At 40.6% G+C, this 22,111-nt stretch overlaps 2 protein-coding genes across 2 annotated transcripts; both read left to right on the top strand.

Annotated features, from left to right (window-relative positions):
• The first annotated feature begins 482 nt into the window (after positions 1–482).
• LOC121534604 (proenkephalin-A-like) lies at positions 483–4,354 on the top strand. The gene is made up of 3 exons (XM_041841181.2): positions 483–606; positions 811–951; positions 2,887–4,354. The coding sequence occupies exons 2-3, from the start codon at positions 814–816 to the stop codon at positions 3,433–3,435; spliced, it is 687 nt and encodes a 228-aa protein (XP_041697115.2). The 5' UTR covers positions 483–606; positions 811–813; the 3' UTR covers positions 3,436–4,354.
• Positions 4,355–13,041: 8,687 nt separating this feature from the next.
• LOC121534806 (epidermal retinol dehydrogenase 2-like) lies at positions 13,042–21,878 on the top strand (the record flags this gene model as incomplete). The annotated part of the gene is made up of 3 exons (XM_041841368.1): positions 13,042–13,223; positions 13,704–13,826; positions 21,729–21,878. Coding segments are annotated over 3 exons (441 nt in total), but the record flags the coding sequence as incomplete, so codon positions are not given.
• Positions 21,879–22,111: the final 233 nt, after the last annotated feature.

Genomic DNA, 22,111 nt, shown 5'->3' with positions numbered 1-22,111 from the left:
TCTGTTTCCTCATGACATATAATACAGTGATGTATTGTGGCAGTGTGGCACAAATAATTGGTCCATCATGTTTCAAAATTAACTGAAAATTGTCATTATGTTAAAACAATATATATGTAAAGTGTGGACCCCATTATTAAATGCAAACACAAAGCTTATTATAAGAAGTGACTCACATACCACACTTATAGTCGAAGTATGACTAGAGAGCCTACATTTTCCAAACATCCTATTATAGGCTACAAGGTTAAACAAATCTAAGGAATAGGAATTGCGTTAGTCTATGAGTGAAATTCCCCTCTTAAGACTGGAAACATTATGATTACGTTTTCCGAGGACTACTTATACCTATCAAGATACTAAACTTGCATTATGAACTCAACTCACACAGGCATCCATTTTGAGCATCCTCCTGAGTATTTGGCTTCTTGAACGACGAGCTCTTCCATCCGTGAGACTTTAGAGAAAGCTGATTGGCTCAATCGCGACAGTTCTAAATGTGGGTTTTTTAAGCACCGGGGGAAATAATATATTTGGTATAAAACCTCACAATCAACAGTTCCTACTGCAACACCACAGGGCTTGGACTAAACATAAAAAACAGAGGCAAGTATTGGCTTTTGTTGGTTTGTTTTTTCTTGGCAACTTTGGAATGATGATAACTGAGTTGAATTGTGTCTAATTAGGCATTTAAATGGCTTTTTTCCTATAGTCCATGTTTCAGAAATGAACAGTAAGTAAAATTCTTAATCACAAACGTTTTCTAATCAAGTCTTTGGTGGATTCTCTCCCAAAAAACATGTTCTCCAGTCTATGGCTGTGCCGGGGAACTCACTATGGATGCTGCTTCTCGGTGCGTATTTGGCGCTCACGGTCGGAGCGGACTGCGAGAAGGACTGTGCGCTCTGCCTCAACCGTCTACTGGGACAACAGACGGCGATTAACACTCTGGTAGGTCTACAACTAGTACATGTTTTAATTGAAATGTTTTTAAAGTGAAGTAACTGGGTGCTACTTTTTCCCGCGTCACTTTTTCGTGGGGAAAGATTACGCAGTAGGCTACGGACCAGTTTTTATAAAAAAAAAAAATTGTATGTCAATGTTAGCCAATGTTCCATGAGGTGCATGTATCCTTGGACCACGACTTTATTAAGCTATTTTTTTTCATTTATTTTGATGCAGGCAGACTGTAATACCAATTAAATTAGGCAACCCATAATTTTAACTGCATCAATATGACATTTCATAATAGTCTCGGTTGAATTTTTTATGTAGGCTACAACTTGTGTTGTCGGTCTAATTGGCGACAACATGTAACCTCGAGGCATTTCTTTGCATCCGTCATGAAGTTGAAATTCCATTAGTATTTGGTTTAATTGAGACATTTACTACAATATAGTCTGTACTAAAAACCAAGACTGTTGCGCATGATCAATTTCCCCTGACATTTTCATTTCGTGAAGTTTAAAGGCAGGTTTAGGAGTGTCTGAATCAGATTAGACAATTAATAGTACTAGCCTATCCCAAATGGTCAACATCGAACAACAAATTACAAAAATGTACCACGATGGCAGGAAAGAGCAAACCTGTCATTATTTGTGGCCTTAGTGTGTTTTAGCCCCACCAGGGAGCAGCATGTTAGTGGTTATAAACTTCAATACAGCCTCAATTAAATGTTACTCTTCATTAATTCAAGCATTTCCTCAGGGTTTGATAGGCATAATCCAGAGGGAGCAGCATCTTTGTGGTTATAAACTTCAATACAGCCTCAATTAAATGTTACTGTTCATTAATTCAAGCATTTCCTCGGGGTTTGATTGGCATAATCCAGAGAGTTTATTTAAGCAAAAACCCCTGAGGTGCCTTATTGCTATTATAAACTGGTTTCCAATTTTAAAATGACAGCCGTGGTATAGCACGGGTATGACAAAACATTTATTTTTACTGCTCTAATTACGTTGGTAACCAGTTCATAATAGCAATAAGGCACCTCTGGGGTTTGTGATATATGGCCAATATACCACGGCTAAGGGCTGTGTCCAGGCACTCCGCGTTGCGTCGTGCATAAGAACAGCTCTTAGCCATGGTATATTGGCCATATACCACACCTCCTCAGGCCTTATTGCTTAAATATACCATGGCTGTCAGCCAATCAGCATTCAGGGCTCGAACCACCCAGTTTATAATTGTTCGTAGATAGCATATTTTCATTTTATTCAAATACTCCCAATAAAATAATGTAAAATAAAAATGAATCTGAGAAGTTTATTTTCCATCAGATAATGTATTCAGAATGATCTGTAGGCTATACAAAAGTACTCTTCTCTGCTGCTTTGATGCGCTCAGAAATAAAAAGACAAGTGTTATGAGGCATTATATGTAGGCTAGTAACAGGCTTTGAGGAACGTCATGTCTCATTAACTGTGTTTGCCAGAAACTGTCAAATGAACCAGATAAAAGTGTCCCTCCATCTGTTTCCCATCTTATTTATTTAATGACTCTTGAAACTAATAGAGCAATATCATAACATATTGGTATAGGCAAATAGAATGAATTTGATTGTACATCCAACCGTGTCTCTCTGACATTGGAGAGAGTAGCGGCCGCACCCAGTTATTTCATGCACCAGAATTAGACTTGTTTGTGCCCCTGTTAAATATTGTCTTATTAAATACTACTCTATACGTACAATTTACCTTTTTATGGCAAAAAATATATCACTATGTCACTCCAGAAAATATATTGCTTCTTCACGGTTGTGTACCATGTGTCCCTTGATAGAGACAAGTCTCCAATTAAAACTAGATTTCCAGAAAGGAAATGGGTTTGTGAGCCTCTGTTCCACTTCTGTGTTTTGAGGTTCCCCTCCCCTTCATATCTTTGCAGACATGCTCAATAGAATGTGAGGGCAGCCTGGACACCACGAAGCTCCGCCTCTGCCGAGACGTCCTATTGGAGGAGCAGCGCATCGCTGTAGACGACACCAAACAGGAAGAGGTGGAGGGCGAGCAGCACCAGCTGGCCAAGAAGTACGGCGGCTTCATGAAGCGCTACGGGGGGTTCATGATCAGGAGGAGCCCACCCGTAGAGGACGGAGAAATGCAGGGAGGACAGAACAGCCCGGTGGCCGAGGAAGAGGACATCCGTCTGGAGATCCTGAAGATCCTGAATTCAGAGGCAGAGGGGCAGAGGGACGGAGAGGTGGCCAAGCGCTATGGGGGGTTCATGAGGAGAGGGGGGGACTTGGGGGCCCTGGAGGGGGTGGGCAGGCCATTGAAGAAGCGTTATGGTGGCTTCATGAGGAGGGTAGGGAGGCCCGAGTGGCTGGAAAATCAGAAGAACAAGGGGGGGCTCCTGAAACGCTCCTGGGAGGGGCCAGGAGGTGACTCCCCCCTGGCTGAGATACACAAGAAATATGGAGGATTCATGGACTAGGGGTCAGCCCCTCCTCCAACCCCTCCTGATGAGTCTGGACTCTCAATTTTGATCAGATGATCCATTCTTGTTCCGTTGTAGTGCTTGTACTGTGCTGCTTTTTGTTTGTTTGGGTTTACTGTGACAAAAAAACACTTCGCTTATCAGGTGATGATAACTCCATTTATGGCAACCAGTACTGTATGTTTTATGGGTTTGGTTATTTATAAATTAACCTGTGTTCATTGTGGTGTATACGGCTGGAGCATGTGTGGAAAACCAATCATGGCATGACCTGTTTGCTTTCTCTCATTGACTTGCCACTGTTTTTAAAGGGATAGTTAACTTTTTTAAGTGTTGGGTGATTTTAGACTTACCTAGGGTATTGTTGTGTCATCCATACCGTTTTTAAGTTTGTTAGTTGGTTATTTAGTATTGTCCAGAATCTCCTGGCAAGGTAAGACGAAAATAAGCTAAAACTTCAAAAAAGTTAACTATTCCTTTACGTGGCTAGTACGATAGACCCTTTCTGAGACTTCCATTCTCACCACAAACCTTTAGGGACCTCAAAAAGCTAAGCCTCAGAAAAGGCTGTTACTATGGGGAAGTAGGCTATTGTGGCCTTCCAATTGGTGGTTTGGTCTTTGGAACTGAACAGAGGGAACATTAACATTTTCTGCTTTGTTGTTGGAACATGGAGGTACCCTACTCTAAGTACTGCTATACCAGTGTGTTGTAATTATCCATATAATGGCAGTGTGTCGTTCGCTATTACTACTTTCAACCGTGCTCACACTTATCCCAGTATGCTGATGTCGAAACATGTTGCTTTCAGTTGATAAATGTCCTAATTTTGTGTTCTTTCTGTAGAGAACAGAGCAGCATTTGAGACCAATTAGTTGTACAAAACCTAATAAACCCATAAATCCTGCAGAAATAATTGGACTCCACTCTGTCTTGTTCTGGCTGGTTGATGTGTTTGTCAGCTTGGGAGGTGGAGTTAATGCTCCTGTCTCACTCTGCCAAGCCCACCTGAGATAATAACTCTGGTGTTAATGGTGAGGATTGGATTTATTTGACACATTCACAGTGCTTTGTGCCCTGTCTATATTTCTGTACCCATTGCTCAAGTAAACACAAAATATTAACGGCAATTGTCTTTAGATATTGTCCCTTAGCTCCCCCAACTTCACAGAGTCCCAAAATGTCACAGATATTTTGCTTAACATAATCCCTCCTAGAGGTCTATATGAAGAATGCTCTTCATAACAATAAGGCAGTATTTTAAATATGACTCACAAGTTAGATTTCTAAGAAAGAGGATTGATAGCCCCTCCCCACTCTGCCACATTCCTTAATATCTTCAATTTCTCTACCTTCAGTGTTCTCAACAGTAGTTGTTTCCAGAGGGACCACCATATCTACACTGAGTGTACCATACATTAAGAACACCTTCCTAGTATTGAGTTGAACCCCCCCTTTTGCCCTCAGAACAGCCTCAATTCATCAGGGCATGGACTCTACAAGGTGTCGAAAGCGTTCCAAAGGGATGCTGGCCCATGTTGACTCCAATTCATCCCACAGTTGTGTCAAGTTGGCTGGATGTCCTTTGGGTGGTGACCATTCTTGATACACACAGGAAACTGTTGAGCATGAAAAACCCAAACAGCATTGCAGTTCTTGACACAAACCTGTGTGCCTGGCACCCCGTTCAAAGGCATTTCAATTTGTCTTGTCCATTCACCCTCTGAATGGCACACATACACAATCCATGTCTCAATTGTCTCAAGACTTAAAGATCCTTCTTTAACCTATCTCCTCCCCTTCATTTACACTAATTGAAGTGGATTTAACAAGTGACATCAATAAGGGATCATAGCTTTCACCTGGATTCACCTGGTCAGTCTATGTCATGGAAAGTTCATAATGTTTTGTATACTCAGTGTATATCCACAGATTTTCACTTCCAAAATGTTGGCAGATGCATACATCATATAGATAAGGCCTTTATCAAATGTATAGCTACATATCTATCATATCTATCAAAGCTCTATATATGGGTATGTCAAATAGGAAGATGTCAAAATATTAATTAATTAATCAATGCAAATTAATTGAATGTCTTGTCAGCCCTCATTAGGTGTATGCTTAAATTTGTTTTGAATTGTTACTTATGTATCATGTGATTATGTATGTATCCAGTTGGTCATTTATTTTCTGTATGGAAAAAATATTTTTTTATTTTGACATGCTAAAAGGTAAATCATTGAAAGAATGTTAAAAAATGTAGCCTGCAGGACCTTTTGAATGACAAACATACATACCTAAATCCCATAATTCCTTACTCGAGTTTTGATTGGGTGTCATGTGACATTACATAGCCAGGCTCCAGATCAAATCCAGGGTATGCTCGGCTGCACTGTTCAGGCACTTGAAGACCGGAAAAGCAACGAAGAAACCACGTGGAGGGTAGGCATATGTCAACATATCTTTGTGCCAAGTAAAGAAATAAGTAGATAAAATCCTGTTTTAGTGAGTATCTTTTATGCTTTAATTACCGCACGCCTCGCCGCGGAGTGCAAAGGTCGATTAAATACCTGAATGTCCAGGGTTGAAAGGAGGCGATACAAAATATCCAAGGTTGAGCTGATTTTCTATTGAGTTAAATTTTCATCGGTTACATTTTGATACATTTTTAAACACTGAAATTATGGTGAGCGAATTTGCTACTTTCTATTCGCGCTGTCCTATCGTTCAGTGCACCACGTTTGTCTACATCACCAAATTGAAGTTGTGTTTGGCGCGTGGATTCATGAGTACATTTCATGCATTATATTATCAGTTGAAAGCTAACCTTTTAAAATCAAATAATGCTCATCTGCAATCTATTCAATAGGTCTATTTCTTATTAGGATCACCAACGATCACAAACAAATTAGCTAGCATACAACAATTAAACCAAAACAAACAGAAGTTAGCAAACAAACAAAACATTAACTATCAATTGTGACAACTGTCTTTCCAGGGGTCAGCAAAATGAATTTCCTCCTGGAAACCCTTCAGTTGATTGTAATGTCCATCTATTACAACATAGAGGCATTTGTCAGACTGTTCATCCCACTCAAGAAGAAAAATATCACTGGGGAAATCATCCTTATCACGGGAGCGGGCAGCGGCATTGGCCGGCTCATGGAAGAGAAGTTTACCCCCCTGGGCGTCTCTCTGGTTCTGTGGGATGTCAACCAGGAGGGCATGACTAGTGAAGGAGAAAGGGGCAGCTAGCTGTGTGACTGCAGTAACAAGGCTGAAGTCTACAGAGTGGCTGACCAGGTAATCAATCGATGATTCATCTTCCATAAAGACTTTGATTACTTAAATATGGTGTATCTGGGGCCGGGGGACCTGTACTGGCCCTCAGTGGTGAAGATCTTTCACCTGTTAACAAGCTTGCGTTCACCTGTAAATATAAGCTGGGCAATGCCACGATACAGAAATTACACTAAGACTCCGATTATTCACTTTAAAATGTATACCAAACAAAAACCATTTATTTCAAACTTTAACAAACCATACAACTCTATGCACAGTGACTACTTTCAACAATTGACACAGTAAATAAATAAATTATACTGGAAAATTGTGCAGATGCAAAAGTTTGGTAACAGAATTACAGTAAAACCTCAGTTTTATTCTGTTACCAAACTTTGTATCTGCACAGTTGTTACTGTAAAAATATGGTTTGTTCAACTTTGAAATCAATGGTTTTTGTTTGGTATACATTTCTTAAGTGAAAAATCGGAGTCTCAGTGTAATTGCGTTACCATGCCCAACTTTGTCTTATGCTGCTGGTGACTTATTCACTGTTACTACAGTCATAATGTGTGTTGTAAACTGTCTGTCAAAGCAAACTGTTGTTTGGAAAATCCGTTGTGCTGGAGGCACGTTGAATGAATGAGAAACGAGGGAGTAGCTGCTTAACAAATGTCCAGTGTTGCTGAGAACGCAAGCAAAGCCACATGAAAGATGGTGATTCCTTGCGAAACTAGAACAAAAAATACCATAATATTTTGGATTTTCACAATGTAATCCATAGTATGGTCCTTTGGAGGAAGGATTGTTTACATTTTTGCCATTTGTAACCTAAAGCATAATAAATATATAATGTATTGAATTTAGAACATTGACATTTTGGCCTTACCCAGGACTCCTTCAAGACTCCATAATGTTTAATCTGCAATAAAAAAGGTGTAATATGGAGCTTTACCCCTTGCACTGTAATATGAGTAGTATTTAGATTTCAATTAAATATGACACAAAAAATATTATATTACATTAATTTATGAATATAGAAACATGAATATTTAAAATATGCACAAAAATGTATTTTGATAACTTTTAAAAAAACGTTTTGAAAGTTATGGCCTATTTTATACAGATGAATTGGCATAGTAGGCAATGCAACCAATCACAGCACTCATTTTACTTGCACATATCATTGCACATCCTGAAAATCACTAACAGAGGGTGACCATTTTGAATCCATTTTCACATTCACTCTGTTGGTAATGCTTACAGATTGGATCATAACTCTAAAAGTAGCAGAGATCCCAGTCTGGAACTTTGATATGGCCATAGTGTGGTATGTTCAATAATGTATAGAACAATTTGCTAAATCAAAAATGGTATATTTTCTACATTCACGTTTAGACTTTTCAATATTCATAAATTAATGTAAGAATTGTTATTGAAATCAAAATACTACTCATATTACAGAGCAAGCGGTAAAGCTTCATATGACACACATTTCTGCTTTTTAGCACCTACAGATGAAACATTATCGAGTCTTAAAGGAGGCCTGGGTAAGGCCAAAATGTCACATTTGAACTTCAATTAATTATTTATCAGTTATGTTTTCAGATACAAATGTCAAATATACAGGTAACTGCCAAAATACAGTAAACACTTGAGTAAATGAGGGATACAAAGTGTATTGAAAGCAGGTGCTTCCATACTGGTGTGGTTCCTGAGTTAATTAAGTAATTAACATCCCATCATGCTTAGGGTCATGTATAAAAATGCCCAGTGTTACCGAATATCACGGTATGGCACAAGGTCGGTATGAAGGTATGACAATCTGGATACCGCCCAAGCATACAAAACACCAAATTATGGAATTTCTCATGGAACAATGATGTCGCATCAACTGTAAAAACCTGTTTTAAACTCCAGGCAATCGTTTAAGACCCCTTCAACCCGTTACCCATGTCCATAAGTACATAGCAACAATGTTAAATAATCCTTACCATAACTGGATTGCCAGGATGTAGGAGACAAAGATGTCATGTGTGTTGATTCAACATGTGTTTTGAAGTAAAGTATTTTTAAACATTAAATCCTTGAGTCTATTGACGCACCCGTGCGTCAATCTACTGTAAGTGACATAATAAAAAATCCCCATCAAAATCTGTCAATTTAAAATGGATATCTATGGGCTGGGTCTCAATCCACTGCATCCGCCTATGTCTGCCTTCCGCATCTGCGGTGGAAGGTGGCCGAGCTACAGTGGTGTTTGTCAGACCATGAGACATCCCATAAAGCGGTCTTCTCACGAAAACGTCTAAAGTCTCTGAATGTTTTGGCCTACAAACTAATATGACCACTATGGAAAGATGGTGTTCTCCGTTTTGCTATACGACCCCCACAAGCCCCACGGGACTCGTCTGAAGTCGGTAACGCTGATGTGCTAACTTCTGTCTTCCAAACTGTTTGGCCTACAAACTACAGTGAACAAAAATATAAACGCAACATGCAACAATTTCAAAGATTTTACTGAGTTACAGTTCATATTAAGAAATCAGTCCATTGAAATGAATTCATTAGGCCCTAATCTATGGATTTCACTTGACTGGGAATACAGATATGCATCTGTTGGTCACAGATCCTTAAAAAAAAAAGCTAGGTGCGTGGATCAGAAAACCAGTCAGTATCTGGTGTGACCAGGATTTGCCTCTGCAGTGCGAGACATCTCCTTTGCATAGAGTTGATCCGGCTGTTAATTGTGGAATGTTGTCCCACTCCTCTTCAGTGGCAGGCAAAGTTTCTGGATATTGGCAGGAACTGGAACATGGCATTGATCCAGAGCATCCCAAACATGCTCAATGGGTGACATGTCTGGTGAGTATGCAAGCCATGGAAGAACTGGGACATTTTCAGCTTCCAGGAATTGTGTACAGATCCTTGCGACATGGGGCTGTGCATTATCATGCTGAAACATGAGGTGATGGTGGCGGATGAATGGCATGACAATGGGCCTCAAGATCTCGTCACGGTATCTCTGTGCATTCAAATTGCCATCGATAAAATACAATTGTGTTCGTTGTCCATAGCATATGCCTGCCTATACCATAACCCCGCTACCACCATGGGGCACTCCGTTCACAACGTTGACATCATGTGAAGGACATTTTATTTTGTGCATCTTGGCATTGGTGTCATAAACAATCCTTGGTTCCAGCCTGTGCCTGGTAAAGATATGAGGGGGGGGGGGGCGTCATGACCTCCTCCTTTTGACTATTTGGCAGAACGCCCAGAATATGTTCTTTAAGATAAGAGACGGTGCCAGACACATGCCGGGACCAACCCTATGAACTATGCCTATGTAACATGTCTGTAACCAGTATATAAGGGAACTAAATGGGATGGCCCCGTGGGAGCTCCTGACAGACGTTCACTATGGTGCATCAAGTTTGTTGGAACCTCTCCAGCGCACTGACAATAAATAGTTATTAATTTAAGATTGTCAAATTTCCACGACACCATACACGCCATCTGCCCGGTACAGTTGAAACTGGGACTCATCCGTGAAGAGCACACTCATCCAGCGTACCAGTGGCCATCGAAGGTGAGCATTTGCCCACTGAAGTCTGGTTACAATGCCGAACTGCAGTCAGGTCTAGACTCTGGTGAGGATGAAGAGCACGCAGATAAGCTTCCCTGAGACGGTTTCTAACAGTTTGTGCAGAAATTCTTTAGTTGTGCAAACCCACAGTTTCATCAGCTGTCCGGGGAGCTGGTCTCAGACAATCCCGCAGGTGAAGAAGCTGGATGTGGAGGTCCTGGGTGGTTACACTTGGTCTGCGATTGTGAGGCCTGTTGGACGTACTGCAAAATTCTCTAAAACAATGTTGGAGGCGGCTTATGGTAGAGAAATGAACATTACATTCTCTGGCAACAGCTCTGGTGGTCATTCCTGCAGTCAGCACGCCAATTGCACGCTCCCTCAAACCTTGAGACATCTGTGGCATTGTGTTGTGACACAACTGCACATTTTAGAGTGGCCTTTTATTGTCCCCAGCACAAGGTGCACCTGTGTAATGATGCTGTTTAATCAGCTTCTTGATATGCCACACCTGTCAGGTGGATGGATTATCTTGGCAAAGGAGAAATGCTCACTAACAGGGATGTAAACACATTTTAGAGAAATAAGCTTTTTGTGCATATGGAACATTTAATAGGATTTTTATTTCAGCTCATGAAACATGGGACAAATACTTTACATGTTGCGTTTGTATTTTTGTTCAGTCTAACATGACAACTATGGAAAGGGGATATTCTCACGAACACCATGGTGTTCTCCTTTTTGCTCTACGACCCCCACAAGCGTCACGGGACTCGTCTGAATGTCACCCATAGAAATGACGGAATTATGGAGGTAGTTTTGTGGCAACAAAAATAAGGGGTTAAATATGTCAACTAATTTATTTAGATTTCTTGTATCTCCTAGATATAGGACAGACACTTCAATTTTTGACTGTCTTTTTTGCTTTGTAAATGTACACAAAATATAAAACGTTTACTCAGTACTTTGTTGAAGCACTTTGGCAGCGATTACAGCCTTGAGTCTTCTTGGGTATGACGCTACAAGCTTGGCACACCTGTATTTGGGGAGTTTCTCCCATTCTTCTCTGCAGATCCTCTCAAGCTCTGTCAGGTTGGATGGGGAGCGTCGCTGCACAGCTATTTTCAGGTCTCTCCAGAGATGTTCGATTGGGTTCAAGTCCGGGCTCTGGCTGGGCCTTTCAAGGACATTCAGAGACTTGTCCCGAAGCCACTCCTGCGTTGTCTTGACTGTGTGCTTAGGGCGTTGTCATGTTGGAAGGTGAACCTTTGCCCCAGTCTGAGGTCCTGAGCGCTCTGGAGCAGGTTTTCATCAAGGAGCTCTCTGTACTTTGCGCCGTTCATCTTTCCCTCAATCCTGACTAGTCTCCCAGTCCCTGCCGCTGAAAAAACATTCCCATAGCATGATGCTACCACCACCATGCTTCACCGTAGGGATGGTGGCAGGTTTCCTACAGACGTGACACTTGCCAATCAGGCCAAAAAGTTCGCCAGACCAGAGAATCTTGTTTCTCATGGTCTGAGAGTCTTAAAGTCTTCAGGTGCCTTTTGGCAAACTCCAAGCGGGCTGTCATGTGCCTTTTACTGAGGAGTGGCTTCCGTCTGGCCACTCTACCATAAAGGCCTGATTGGTGGAGTGCTGCAGAGATGGTTGTCCTTCTGGAAGGTTCTCCCACTCCACAGACAGAGAAACTCTGGAGCTCTGTCAGAGTGACCATCAGGTTCTTGGTCACCTCCCTGACCAAGGCCCTTCTCCCCCGATTGCTCAGTTTGGCCAGGCGGCCAGCTTTAGAAAGAGTCTCGGTGGTTCCAAACTTCTTCCATTTAAGAATGATGGAGGCCACTGTGACCTTCAATGCTGCAGATTTTTTTTTTGCCACCCTTCCCCAGATCTTTGCCTCGACACAATCCTGTCTCAGAGCTTGGGTTTTGCTCTGACATGCATTGTCAACTGTGGGACCTCAAATAGACAGTTGTGTGCCTTTCCACATGTCCAATCAATTGAATTTACCACAGGTGGACTCCAAGTTGTAGAAACATCAAGGATGGTCAATGGAAACAGGATGCAGCTGAGCTCAATTTCGAATGTCTCATAGCAAAGGGTCTGAATACTTATGTTAATAAGGTATTTCTGTTTTTTATTTATAGATTTGCAAAAATTACAAAAAAACTGTTTTCGCTTTGTCATTATCGGGTATTGTGGATTTTGTATTTATTTAATACATGTTAGAATAAGGCCGTAACATAACAAAATGTCAAAAGTGAAGGGGTCTGAATACTTTCAGAATGCACTGTATGTCCGACATAGAATTAAATGAAACTCAACGTTGGGATTCCAGGCAACCTGTAGCCATAGTGCAGAACATTGCCTTTGTCTTAAACTCTGGGCAGAACATTACGCAATCAAGAGACCTACCGTAGAGCTGATCGATAGCTGTTATCAATCAACCTTGAATGGGTGAAAAAATGTCATTTTTAACTTGTTCATGTACTGTAGTTGAAGGGTCTTTTCCATAGACTGACTGGGGTACAGATAATGCTTCAAGGACAATGAAATGTATGTTTATATATGGTCTGTTGGTGTTTTACTTTTCTGTTATTTCTCTGTTTTCTTTCTCTCTGCGTTGTTGGGAAGGGCCTGTAAGTAAGCATTTCACTGTTAGTCCACACCAGTTGTTTACGAAGCATGTGATGAATACAATTTGATTTGAGCCCTTTGTTTAACCTGCTCTACTGTATGCCAATACATGCATTTCTCTCCTGATAGATTACTGTGCCAGCAAGTTTGCTGCTATTGGCTTTGCTGAGTCTGTGGCTCTGGAGCTGCTGGCTACGGGGAAGGATGGAGTCAAGACTACTATCGTGTGTCCACACTTCATCAACACTGGCATGTTCGATGGCTGCAATACTAAGTAAGTTATCAGCCATAAGAGGTCTTATACAGGATTACATTTCCAATTTGAAAGTTGTCATTAAGTGCTTATAAGAGGTTATTATCCTCCTTGCATATATTTAATAGAATTTGTCATGAAAAGTTTGAGATGACCCTACTGAAGGGTATTTATTCATCCATGTATAAATGATTTAATATGCAATCCCTTTAAAAGCCAGCGCCAGTTCTGTTTTTATGGGACGTGAAACTGAACAAGAGACATTTCTTAAATTAAGTTTGGTTTTATGAAGCGTGAAATGGAAGGCCCTGTCTCGGCATTGACAGGGTGGAATTGATGATTGCGTTTTGGCAGGAGTTACGAAAGTGCTGGGAGACTTCCTCTATGAGCAGGTATACAATGTCACTATCAACAACAAACATGGAAGTACTTACTTTACACTAGACGAAATGCTGCTTACTATGGACTGGATACCCTTGTGCTAACCTTTTTCCCCCACAGGTGGCCTCTATTGCCTATCCTGGATCCAGACTACGTAGCAAAGAGGATAACTGAAGCCATTTTAACTGACCAGGTCTACCTTCTGCTCCCAAAGAGCATGTATCTTCTCTTGGGCATGAAGAAGTGAGTATCCCTTCATGTTCTTACTGTTCTCTTCATAATGGGAATAACATGCTGGTTTTTTCTATTTGCCTCACCCATAGAGATCTGCTGTACAGACACACAATCACACATTCAGTCACTCCATTCCAACACTCAGAAATGGTTACATGCTCAAACTGCACAGTATAGTCATACCCACTGGTGACAACCTCTACTATTGCCCAGGTAGGGTGCCCTCAGTCTAGTTCTCTAGCCTCCCTCCCTTCCTAAGTAGTTTAGCTTCAAGTCTTTCAATTGACATAGATTACAGTAGACTATGTATGGGAGGGACTTAAGGATAGACCAAATGGTCACAGGCCATAGGTGGCTGGAGTAAGGTCAATAGGTTAAGGTGACCAGACGTCCCTGATTTTCGGGGACAGTTCCCCGTCTTCGGCTAGAGCTGTCACTTGAAATGTCCCAATTACTTTCTCTCATTATTCACATTTAATGTGGAAGTGTTTAGAAACATGTTCTATTCTTAATTACATATTGACACAATACATTATTTACCATTCATTTCTATTGGGCACAAAATTATCTGAAAGCAACCAAAACAAACAGCAAATGCATCCGACAAGTTTGTCACAAGCTTGATGTAGTCATTGCGTGCTAGGAATATGGGACCAAATAATAAACTTGAATACTTTAATACACAAGTAAATTTGTCCAAATACTTTTGGTTCCCTAAAATGGGGGGACTATGTACAAAAGGTGGTGTAATTCCTAAAAGGTTCACCCAATATGGATGAAAATACCCTCAAATGAAAGCTGACAGTCTGCACTTTAACCCCATGGTCATTGTATCATTTAAAAAGTGCTGGAGTACAGAGCCAAAACAATAAACCTTGTCACCTTCCAATAACTTTTGGACCTCACTGTAAATCGTCCCTTAATGGTGCTTGTGTCATAGATAGAGAGAGGAGGGACACAGATGGTTTTTCACTGGACACAGTTCAACTGAGTGGCGTCTCGGACAGGATAGGATTTACTGTAGTAAATACAGTAATTGAAGACGGAGGATAGGAAGACTAACATTTTTAAACATATCTGGTTTAGTGACTAACCAAACCACCCCACGCTTTAAGACAATAGTCAAAGCATCTTCATACCGTTGGTGTATGTGGACCCAAGCTTTTGAGCTGGGTTGCCAAGCAACAGAGCTTTAGTATTTTGTCTATGGACAAATGCATAGCCAGGCTAAACTGCGAGCACTTATGAAGTGTGCTAATTCACTCCATCAGGCAGGCTCAATCAGTTATATATAGTTAAGATAAACTTACGTTTTACATAAATGTTATGTTTTTTCAGTAGAATAAGTAATGCTACATTCAAGTACATGTGGTTTCTTCAGAAATTGTGAGAGACACTGTGGTTATTTGGTAGCACATATTAATGATCACAGGTTCTAGTTGAAAAATTCACTTCTGATCCACTATAGATAGTTATTTCTCCAAAATAGTTATAATGCACAAAGGGTGAAGTGAGTGTTCCATAAAAGCGGCTGACCTCCCATCACCGTGTCCTTGTAGTTCCTTGAGGTGGAAGCAGACGGCTCTCCTGGGGAAGTACCTGGGTGCCTTCGAGAACCCAGAGCACTGTGAGACAACATGCCTTAAGCTGCACTGATCTTCACTAAGCCCCTAGCACGCTGTTTGGCCCATGTTTAACCCATGGCCATTGTCAACACATACACACACCTCAGGCTGTGAATTGTGCTTTCTGTTCAATACGAAGCCATTCGACATGTGCATCAGTGTCATTGGCTACTGAAAGCAAAGTGTAGATTTGTGGCATTAACAGCTGTCTGCATTTCACACTGTTGGAGGACTCCGGGGGGATTTCTGCTAGCATAACACTAACATTTTACAACATTATGGCTCTAGGTAAATTGTCAGCATTTCAATTTTCACCAGATGGGAGGTATCAGGGAATTACATCTGCATAGTGTCAGTGCATCATCACTCTCCCGAGTGGCGCAGTGGTCTAAGGCACTGCATCGCAGTGCTAGCTGTGCCACTAGAGATCCTGGTTCGAATCCAGGCTCTGTCGTAGCCGGCCGCGACCGGGAGACCCATGGGGCGGCGCACAATTGGCCCAGCGTCGTCCAGGGTATTGGAGGGAATGGCCGGCAGGGATGTAGCTCAGTTGGTAGAGCATGGCGTTTGCAACGCCAGGGTTGTGGGTTCGATTCCCACGGGGGGCCAGTATGAAAAAATAAAAATAATAATGTATGCACTCACTAACTGTAAGTCGCTCTGGATAAGAGTGTCTGCTAAATGACTAAAATGTAAATGTAAATAATTGGTACTAAAAGGTAGATTCTATCACTTTTACTTATTTGTGATACACAGATGTCACCCAAAGCCCTGCTGAAGGATTTTACATGTGCTTTGATGGATTTGCATACAGATATATTTTAGGGAACTAGTGACTGAAGGAGTTGATTATTATATATATTTTTTCAAATACCACTGCATTACAAAAATCTGTCAAAGCTGTTTGAATGTGTCACTTAGGCCTAATGCCATTGTAAAAATAAATGCATTATTGTGCATCAATGGAAAAACCTGCTACATTATGTAGATATGTACTTCACTTTTGAGGTTGTGGTTGGGTGTGAGTATGTTCAACTTTTTATATGACCATAATTCTGAATCCCCTTGGGATATATGACGAATAAAGATTTTGTACGTTTTTGTCATCTGATAGTCTGCGATCATTCAGCAAACACTCACTCATACCCAGTGCAAACCTAGTCAGTGCTAATACAGTAGTTACTGGGGTGTATTCAGTTAGTTAAAACAACCTGATACACAGCTGGTATGATTCTCATTCTACGACCATTGTATGTTCTTATCTACACCATACATTTCTATCTAAACTTTCTGTGACATTGTACCCTTCTGAACATGCCCCTGGTGATGGGGGAACAGTTTTTGCTGTAAGAGCCGGGCCTTTTGGGTACTGACACTCAGCTTGACCCCTCTACAACCTAATCAGATGGCTAAAGGGAACCACAGGCCTCAAGTCATTGGCATTTTGCATGAGAATATTCTACAGCCCAGGGAATATTGCATTAAGAGATCATATCAGTTTGGTTTGATAGAAGGAAATATTCTATATTAAGGTCATTTATTTTGCAGCACTATCAAAAGGTAATCAATCTGCTTTCTATTTGACAGGGTCATCAGATGTTCAAGTACAGTATGACAATGGCATGTATTTGCATGTGTACATCTGAATAATATGACACTTAATGTCAAGTATTTACTAATGCAGTGTTTCCCAACTCCGGTCCTCGAGTACCCCCAACAGTACAGATTTTTTTTGTGGCCCCGTACAAGCACACATGATTCTACTTGTCAACTAATCATCAAGCCCTCGATAAGTTGAATCAGGTATGTGTGGTGTTGGGGGTACTGGAGGACTGGAGTTCTAAAACGCTGTACTAGTGCATGCACCAACAAAGGTAGTCAAAGAGGGGGAAAGATTAACACTGCAGGCCTGGATTTGAATACTCCTATGTGACTGTGTGCTATTCAAATATATTCTGGTTATTCTACTGACCCGGATAGCCTGTAAAGTCTAATATCCATCCGCACGTCTGAGTAATACGACACTCAAGCCAATGTGACATCACAACACCTTGGTCCCATTCCCCTGCTCAGACGTTACATGCGTGCCACATCAGACTGTGCCATCGAGCACCATATTGCTATAACATACAGTGCCTTCAGAAAGTATTCAAACCCCTTTGATGTTTTCTTGTTACAGCCTGAATTTCAAATGGATAAAATCACAATTGTTTTTTGGGTCACTGGCCTACACACTATACCCCATAATGTCAGTGGAATAATATTTTTCAACATTTTTACAAATGAATTAAAAACGAAAAGCTGAAATGTGTTGAGTCAATTATTCAACCCCTTTATGGCAAGCCTAAATAAGTTCAGGATTAAAACATTTACTTAACAAGTCACAAGTTGCATGTACTCACTATGTGTGCAATAATGGTGTTTAACATGATTTTTGAATGACTACATCTCTGTACCCTACACCTAAAATTATCTCCAAGGTCCCTCAGTCGAACAGTGAATTTCAAACACAGATTCAACCACAAAGACCAGGGAGGTTTTCCAATGCCTCGCAAAGAAGGGCACCTAATTGATAGCTGGGTAAAAAAACAAAACAGACATTGAATATCCTTTTGAGCATGGTGAAGTTATTAATTACACTTTGGATGGTGTAGCAATACACCCAGTCACTACAAAGATACAGGCCTCCTTCCCAACTCAGTTGCCGGAGAGGAAGGAAACCGCTCAGGGATTTCACCATGAGGCCAAATGGTGACTTTAAAAGAGATAGAGTTTAATGGCTGTGATAGGAGAAAACTGAGGATGGATCTACAACATTTTAGTTACTCTACAATACTAACCTAATTGACAGACTGAAAAGGAAGCCTGTACAGAATACAAATATTCCAAAACATGCATCCTGTTTGCAACAAGGCACTAAAGTAATACAGCAATAAATGTGGCACAGCAATTCAGTTTTTGTCCAATTCAGTGTTATGTTTGGGGAAAATCCAATACAACACATTACTGAGTACCACTCTCCACATTTTCAAGCATGGTGGTGGCTGCATAATGTTATGTGTATGCTTGTAATCGTTAAGGACTGGGGAGTTTTTCTGTATAAAAAAGAAATGGAATGGAGCTAAGCACAGGCAAAACTCCTAGAGGAGAATGTGGTTGTCTGCTTTCCACCAGACACTGGGAGATTAACTCACCTTTTAGCACAATTACCTAAAACACAAGGCCAAATCTACACTGGAGTTGCTTACCAAGAAGACAGTGAATGTTCCTGAGTGGCCGAGTTATAGTTTTGACTTAAATCTACTTGACAATCTATGGCAAGACATGAAAATGGTTGTCTAGCAATGATCAACAACCAATTTGGCAGAGCTTGAAGGATTTTGAAAAGAATAGTGGGCAAATTTGCACAATCCAGGTGGGGACTTACCCAGAAAGACACAGCTGTAATCACTGCCAAAGGTGCTTCTACATAGTATTGACTCAGGGGTATGACACTTATGTAAATGAGAGATTTCTGTATTTCATTTTCAATACATTTGCAAAAAACTCTTAAGAACATGTTTTCATTATGGGGTATTGTGTGTAAATGGGTGAGAGAAAAAAATCTCTCCATTTTGAATTCACGCTGTAACAGAACAAAATGTGGAATAAGTGAAGGGGTACGAATACTTTCTGAAGGCACTGTATGTAGTTAGCTGATACGTAAAATACCTATCCAGGCTTGTCTTTGTATCTCCATATGGCTTGCAAGTACCGGTAAACACTTACCAAGCCCTTGCTTATGCACTGATGCCAATTACGGAGAAGTTGCTGATAAAGAAGCACCTGGTTGAGTGGGCAGCAAGACTCCATTTAGCTGGAGACAACACAGATTTATTCAGACCTACACCTGATTTGGACTACAGTTGAATATAATTATCTGCAACCTCAACATTTAAATCTACGCCAAAGCCTTTTTGTGTTATGGAAATGTCTTTGAGACAGGTGTGGTTGAAAGAGGGCTTTTAGAAACTTGGCCAGGTTCTGGTGGGTAAGTCTTAATTAGAAGCGATTTGCATGGCTACTTTCGTTCCTTGAGGCCTTTGAGAGTGAGTTGTTGGCTTCATGTTGAATACAACACAATACAGACATGACTAATACAGTAGACTTAATCACTCACCACCAATTAGACTGAATGATTAAGACATTAAATGGCTTCTCTTATTATTATCATCTTTACACTTGTGGAAATTGGCCTATATGTATAGGGCTAAATTGAAATGTTTCTTACAGAATAAATATGAAAAGCATATGCATAACCATGGTAGCAATTGAAATTGAACAGTTTGGAGATAATGGGACAATTATTAGATTATATTATATTAAGGTGAGCACACAGCAGTTCACCTGACACAAGACTGAATCCAAACATTACTGTTGATTTTATGTGCATTTTACATTTACTGTACTTTTTGCCGCATTTGTTGATAACGAAATCTGAAAATACTCTGGGTACATTCAGTAACATAAGAATATTCCTGGAAAATGTGGGGTAGGTACAACATAATAAAAACAAATGACAAGGGTTTGAGTGAGAGGACTAACTGGTGTCTCCAACTGGCCACACACACCTCTCCAAAGTGTGCACAGTTCCTAAGCAATTTCAATGCACAATTATGGCTCGAAGAGTCTTCAACTAGAAGGTACTTTTTTGAGCTCTCCTAGCTGGCCGTTGAGGAACTAGAGCAAGTATACTTGGTTGTTTCATTTGGAACACAACCCTGCAATCACACAATTACTGTTGTTGTTAACGCAATCTAAAAACGGTCCATTTATAAGTCGCAATCTGGGTCAGGTGGGCATGATTTGAAAGCTTGTTCTATTGCCAACATGACTAGCTAAGTTATAAAATACGATCTTACAGTGTCAGGCTTTCACAAGGCAGTTCAAAGAAACAGATTGTAATTTTGGGGCGCATAGAAAGGAGTCATGAGCCACGGCAAAGTTTCTAAATAAACATTCTGTTCAGAACAACCCAGGGTATGACACCATGTCATCTTGTAACTGTACATCAAACATAATGATCATAAACTTTGACACTGTACATGACATGAGTTTTATGATTTGGAAATGTGAAGTGCACATTTGGACTCAGGTGTATGGCTTGCTTGTATGACATCAAAGGGGTATTTATTATAATCCTCAACATCTCATCTTTCAAAATACATAGTCATCTTAATTTACAGGATTTCCCTCACTCAGACAACAAAAAATTTGCAAAAGTTGCCCAATCACTGGGAGGGATGGGGGCACTTCTTGTCGTGCGCGGTGCTTAAGTTCAGAACGGCTGTCAGTCAAAACCCATACAGTGCTGTGAAACGCAGAGCTAGAGGTCTGACGTCATATATAGCATGTTACTGTACAGCCACTACGTTCCATTGTAGGTGCTTATTAGTGCCCAAATCTGCCATTTTCGACCCGTATACTGGTACAAGTGTAAAGGGTTAAAGATATTCTCTGGTACTTTTGTATACTTTTTAGCCAGTAATTCTGAAAGTAGCGCTCATGAGCCAAACGTGGTCCCTGAACATTGCGTACTACGTCACATATGTGTAGATATGTGTACCATGTCATTGCTTTCTCTGTCTCTCTGTGTCCACTGAGCCTGCCCTGCAACCTCACTGGATAATGCTGGGCAGGCCACTTGCTAGCTGTCACTCAAATGGCAAGGGGCTGAACCTCACTGGTCGAAACTCGAATTGCTAGGGGGCAGGCCCACATGGTCCAAGCTTGCAGGACTCAAAACGGCGCGCACAGCTTCAGAAAACAGTCAGGATTTTGTGGCTAATTGAGGTAAGACCGTAATTCCGCTCATAGATTATGCATGTATGAACTACACATTGACACATCCAGCCCAAAGCGGGAGGTTTAAAAAAATACTTACTTAGTCGCCAAAGTAACGGAGCATGTCTTTAAGTAGTGCAATTACGAGGTTATTATGCCCTTTGAAATAAGTTTTGTTCTGGACCGGAAGACATTCAAACAGCATTGATTATGCTCTGAATAATTTATTGGATTTTCATCAGTGTTGTTTTCTTCTTTAATTAGATATTTAATTTAGTCCCATTATGATGACCAGTTTGACTAACTAACATAATATATTACTTGTAGTTTGTTTTTAATGAAGTAATTTACTCACTTTCTATTCCAAACACTGTGCTTGTTGTTCTCCTAATAGGCTATGTTGTGCGTTGCAGTGACCGTTGCTAATATGTAGCCTAATTGACTGTTCTTCTTATCTTCACAGTATTATACCTGTCAAGCTTGGGGTTCTGCTAGGAATGTACCTGGGAGCATTCAACATTATGGATGCCTTCAAAGGATGCACCAAGAAGGAGGAGAAGAGAGGAGTAGAGAAAACAAAAAAGAGAGACAAAACATAAATGTAGTGCTTCAGACTCAAAGGAGATAAATAGTGCATAGCATGTTTATCTGTATAGTTTCTCTTTTTAAATGTTATATTATTGTTTAACTCATTTAAGTGTATGACGAAAAGTCAACGTACTAATTTTACCTTGGCAGACGAGGGACATACAGTGGGGAGAACAAGTATTTGATACACTGCCGATTTTGCAGGTTTTCCTACTTACAAAGCATGTAGAGGTCTGTAATTTGTATCATAGGTACACT

The sequence above is a fragment of the Coregonus clupeaformis genome, chromosome 21, assembly GCF_020615455.1.
Source record: "Coregonus clupeaformis isolate EN_2021a chromosome 21, ASM2061545v1, whole genome shotgun sequence".
NCBI lineage: Eukaryota > Metazoa > Chordata > Actinopteri > Salmoniformes > Salmonidae > Coregonus > Coregonus clupeaformis.
This window is presented reverse-complemented; position numbering and strand designations above follow the sequence as displayed.

Excerpts from the sequence above, each read along its gene's own strand:
- LOC121534604 (XM_041841181.2), top strand. The coding sequence starts at position 814 with ATGGCTGTGCCGGGGAACTCACTATGGATGCTGCTTCTCGGTGCGTAT. Across the intron at positions 952-2,886 it reads AGACGGCGATTAACACTCTG|ACATGCTCAATAGAATGTGA; the intron begins GTAGGTCTACAA and ends ATATCTTTGCAG.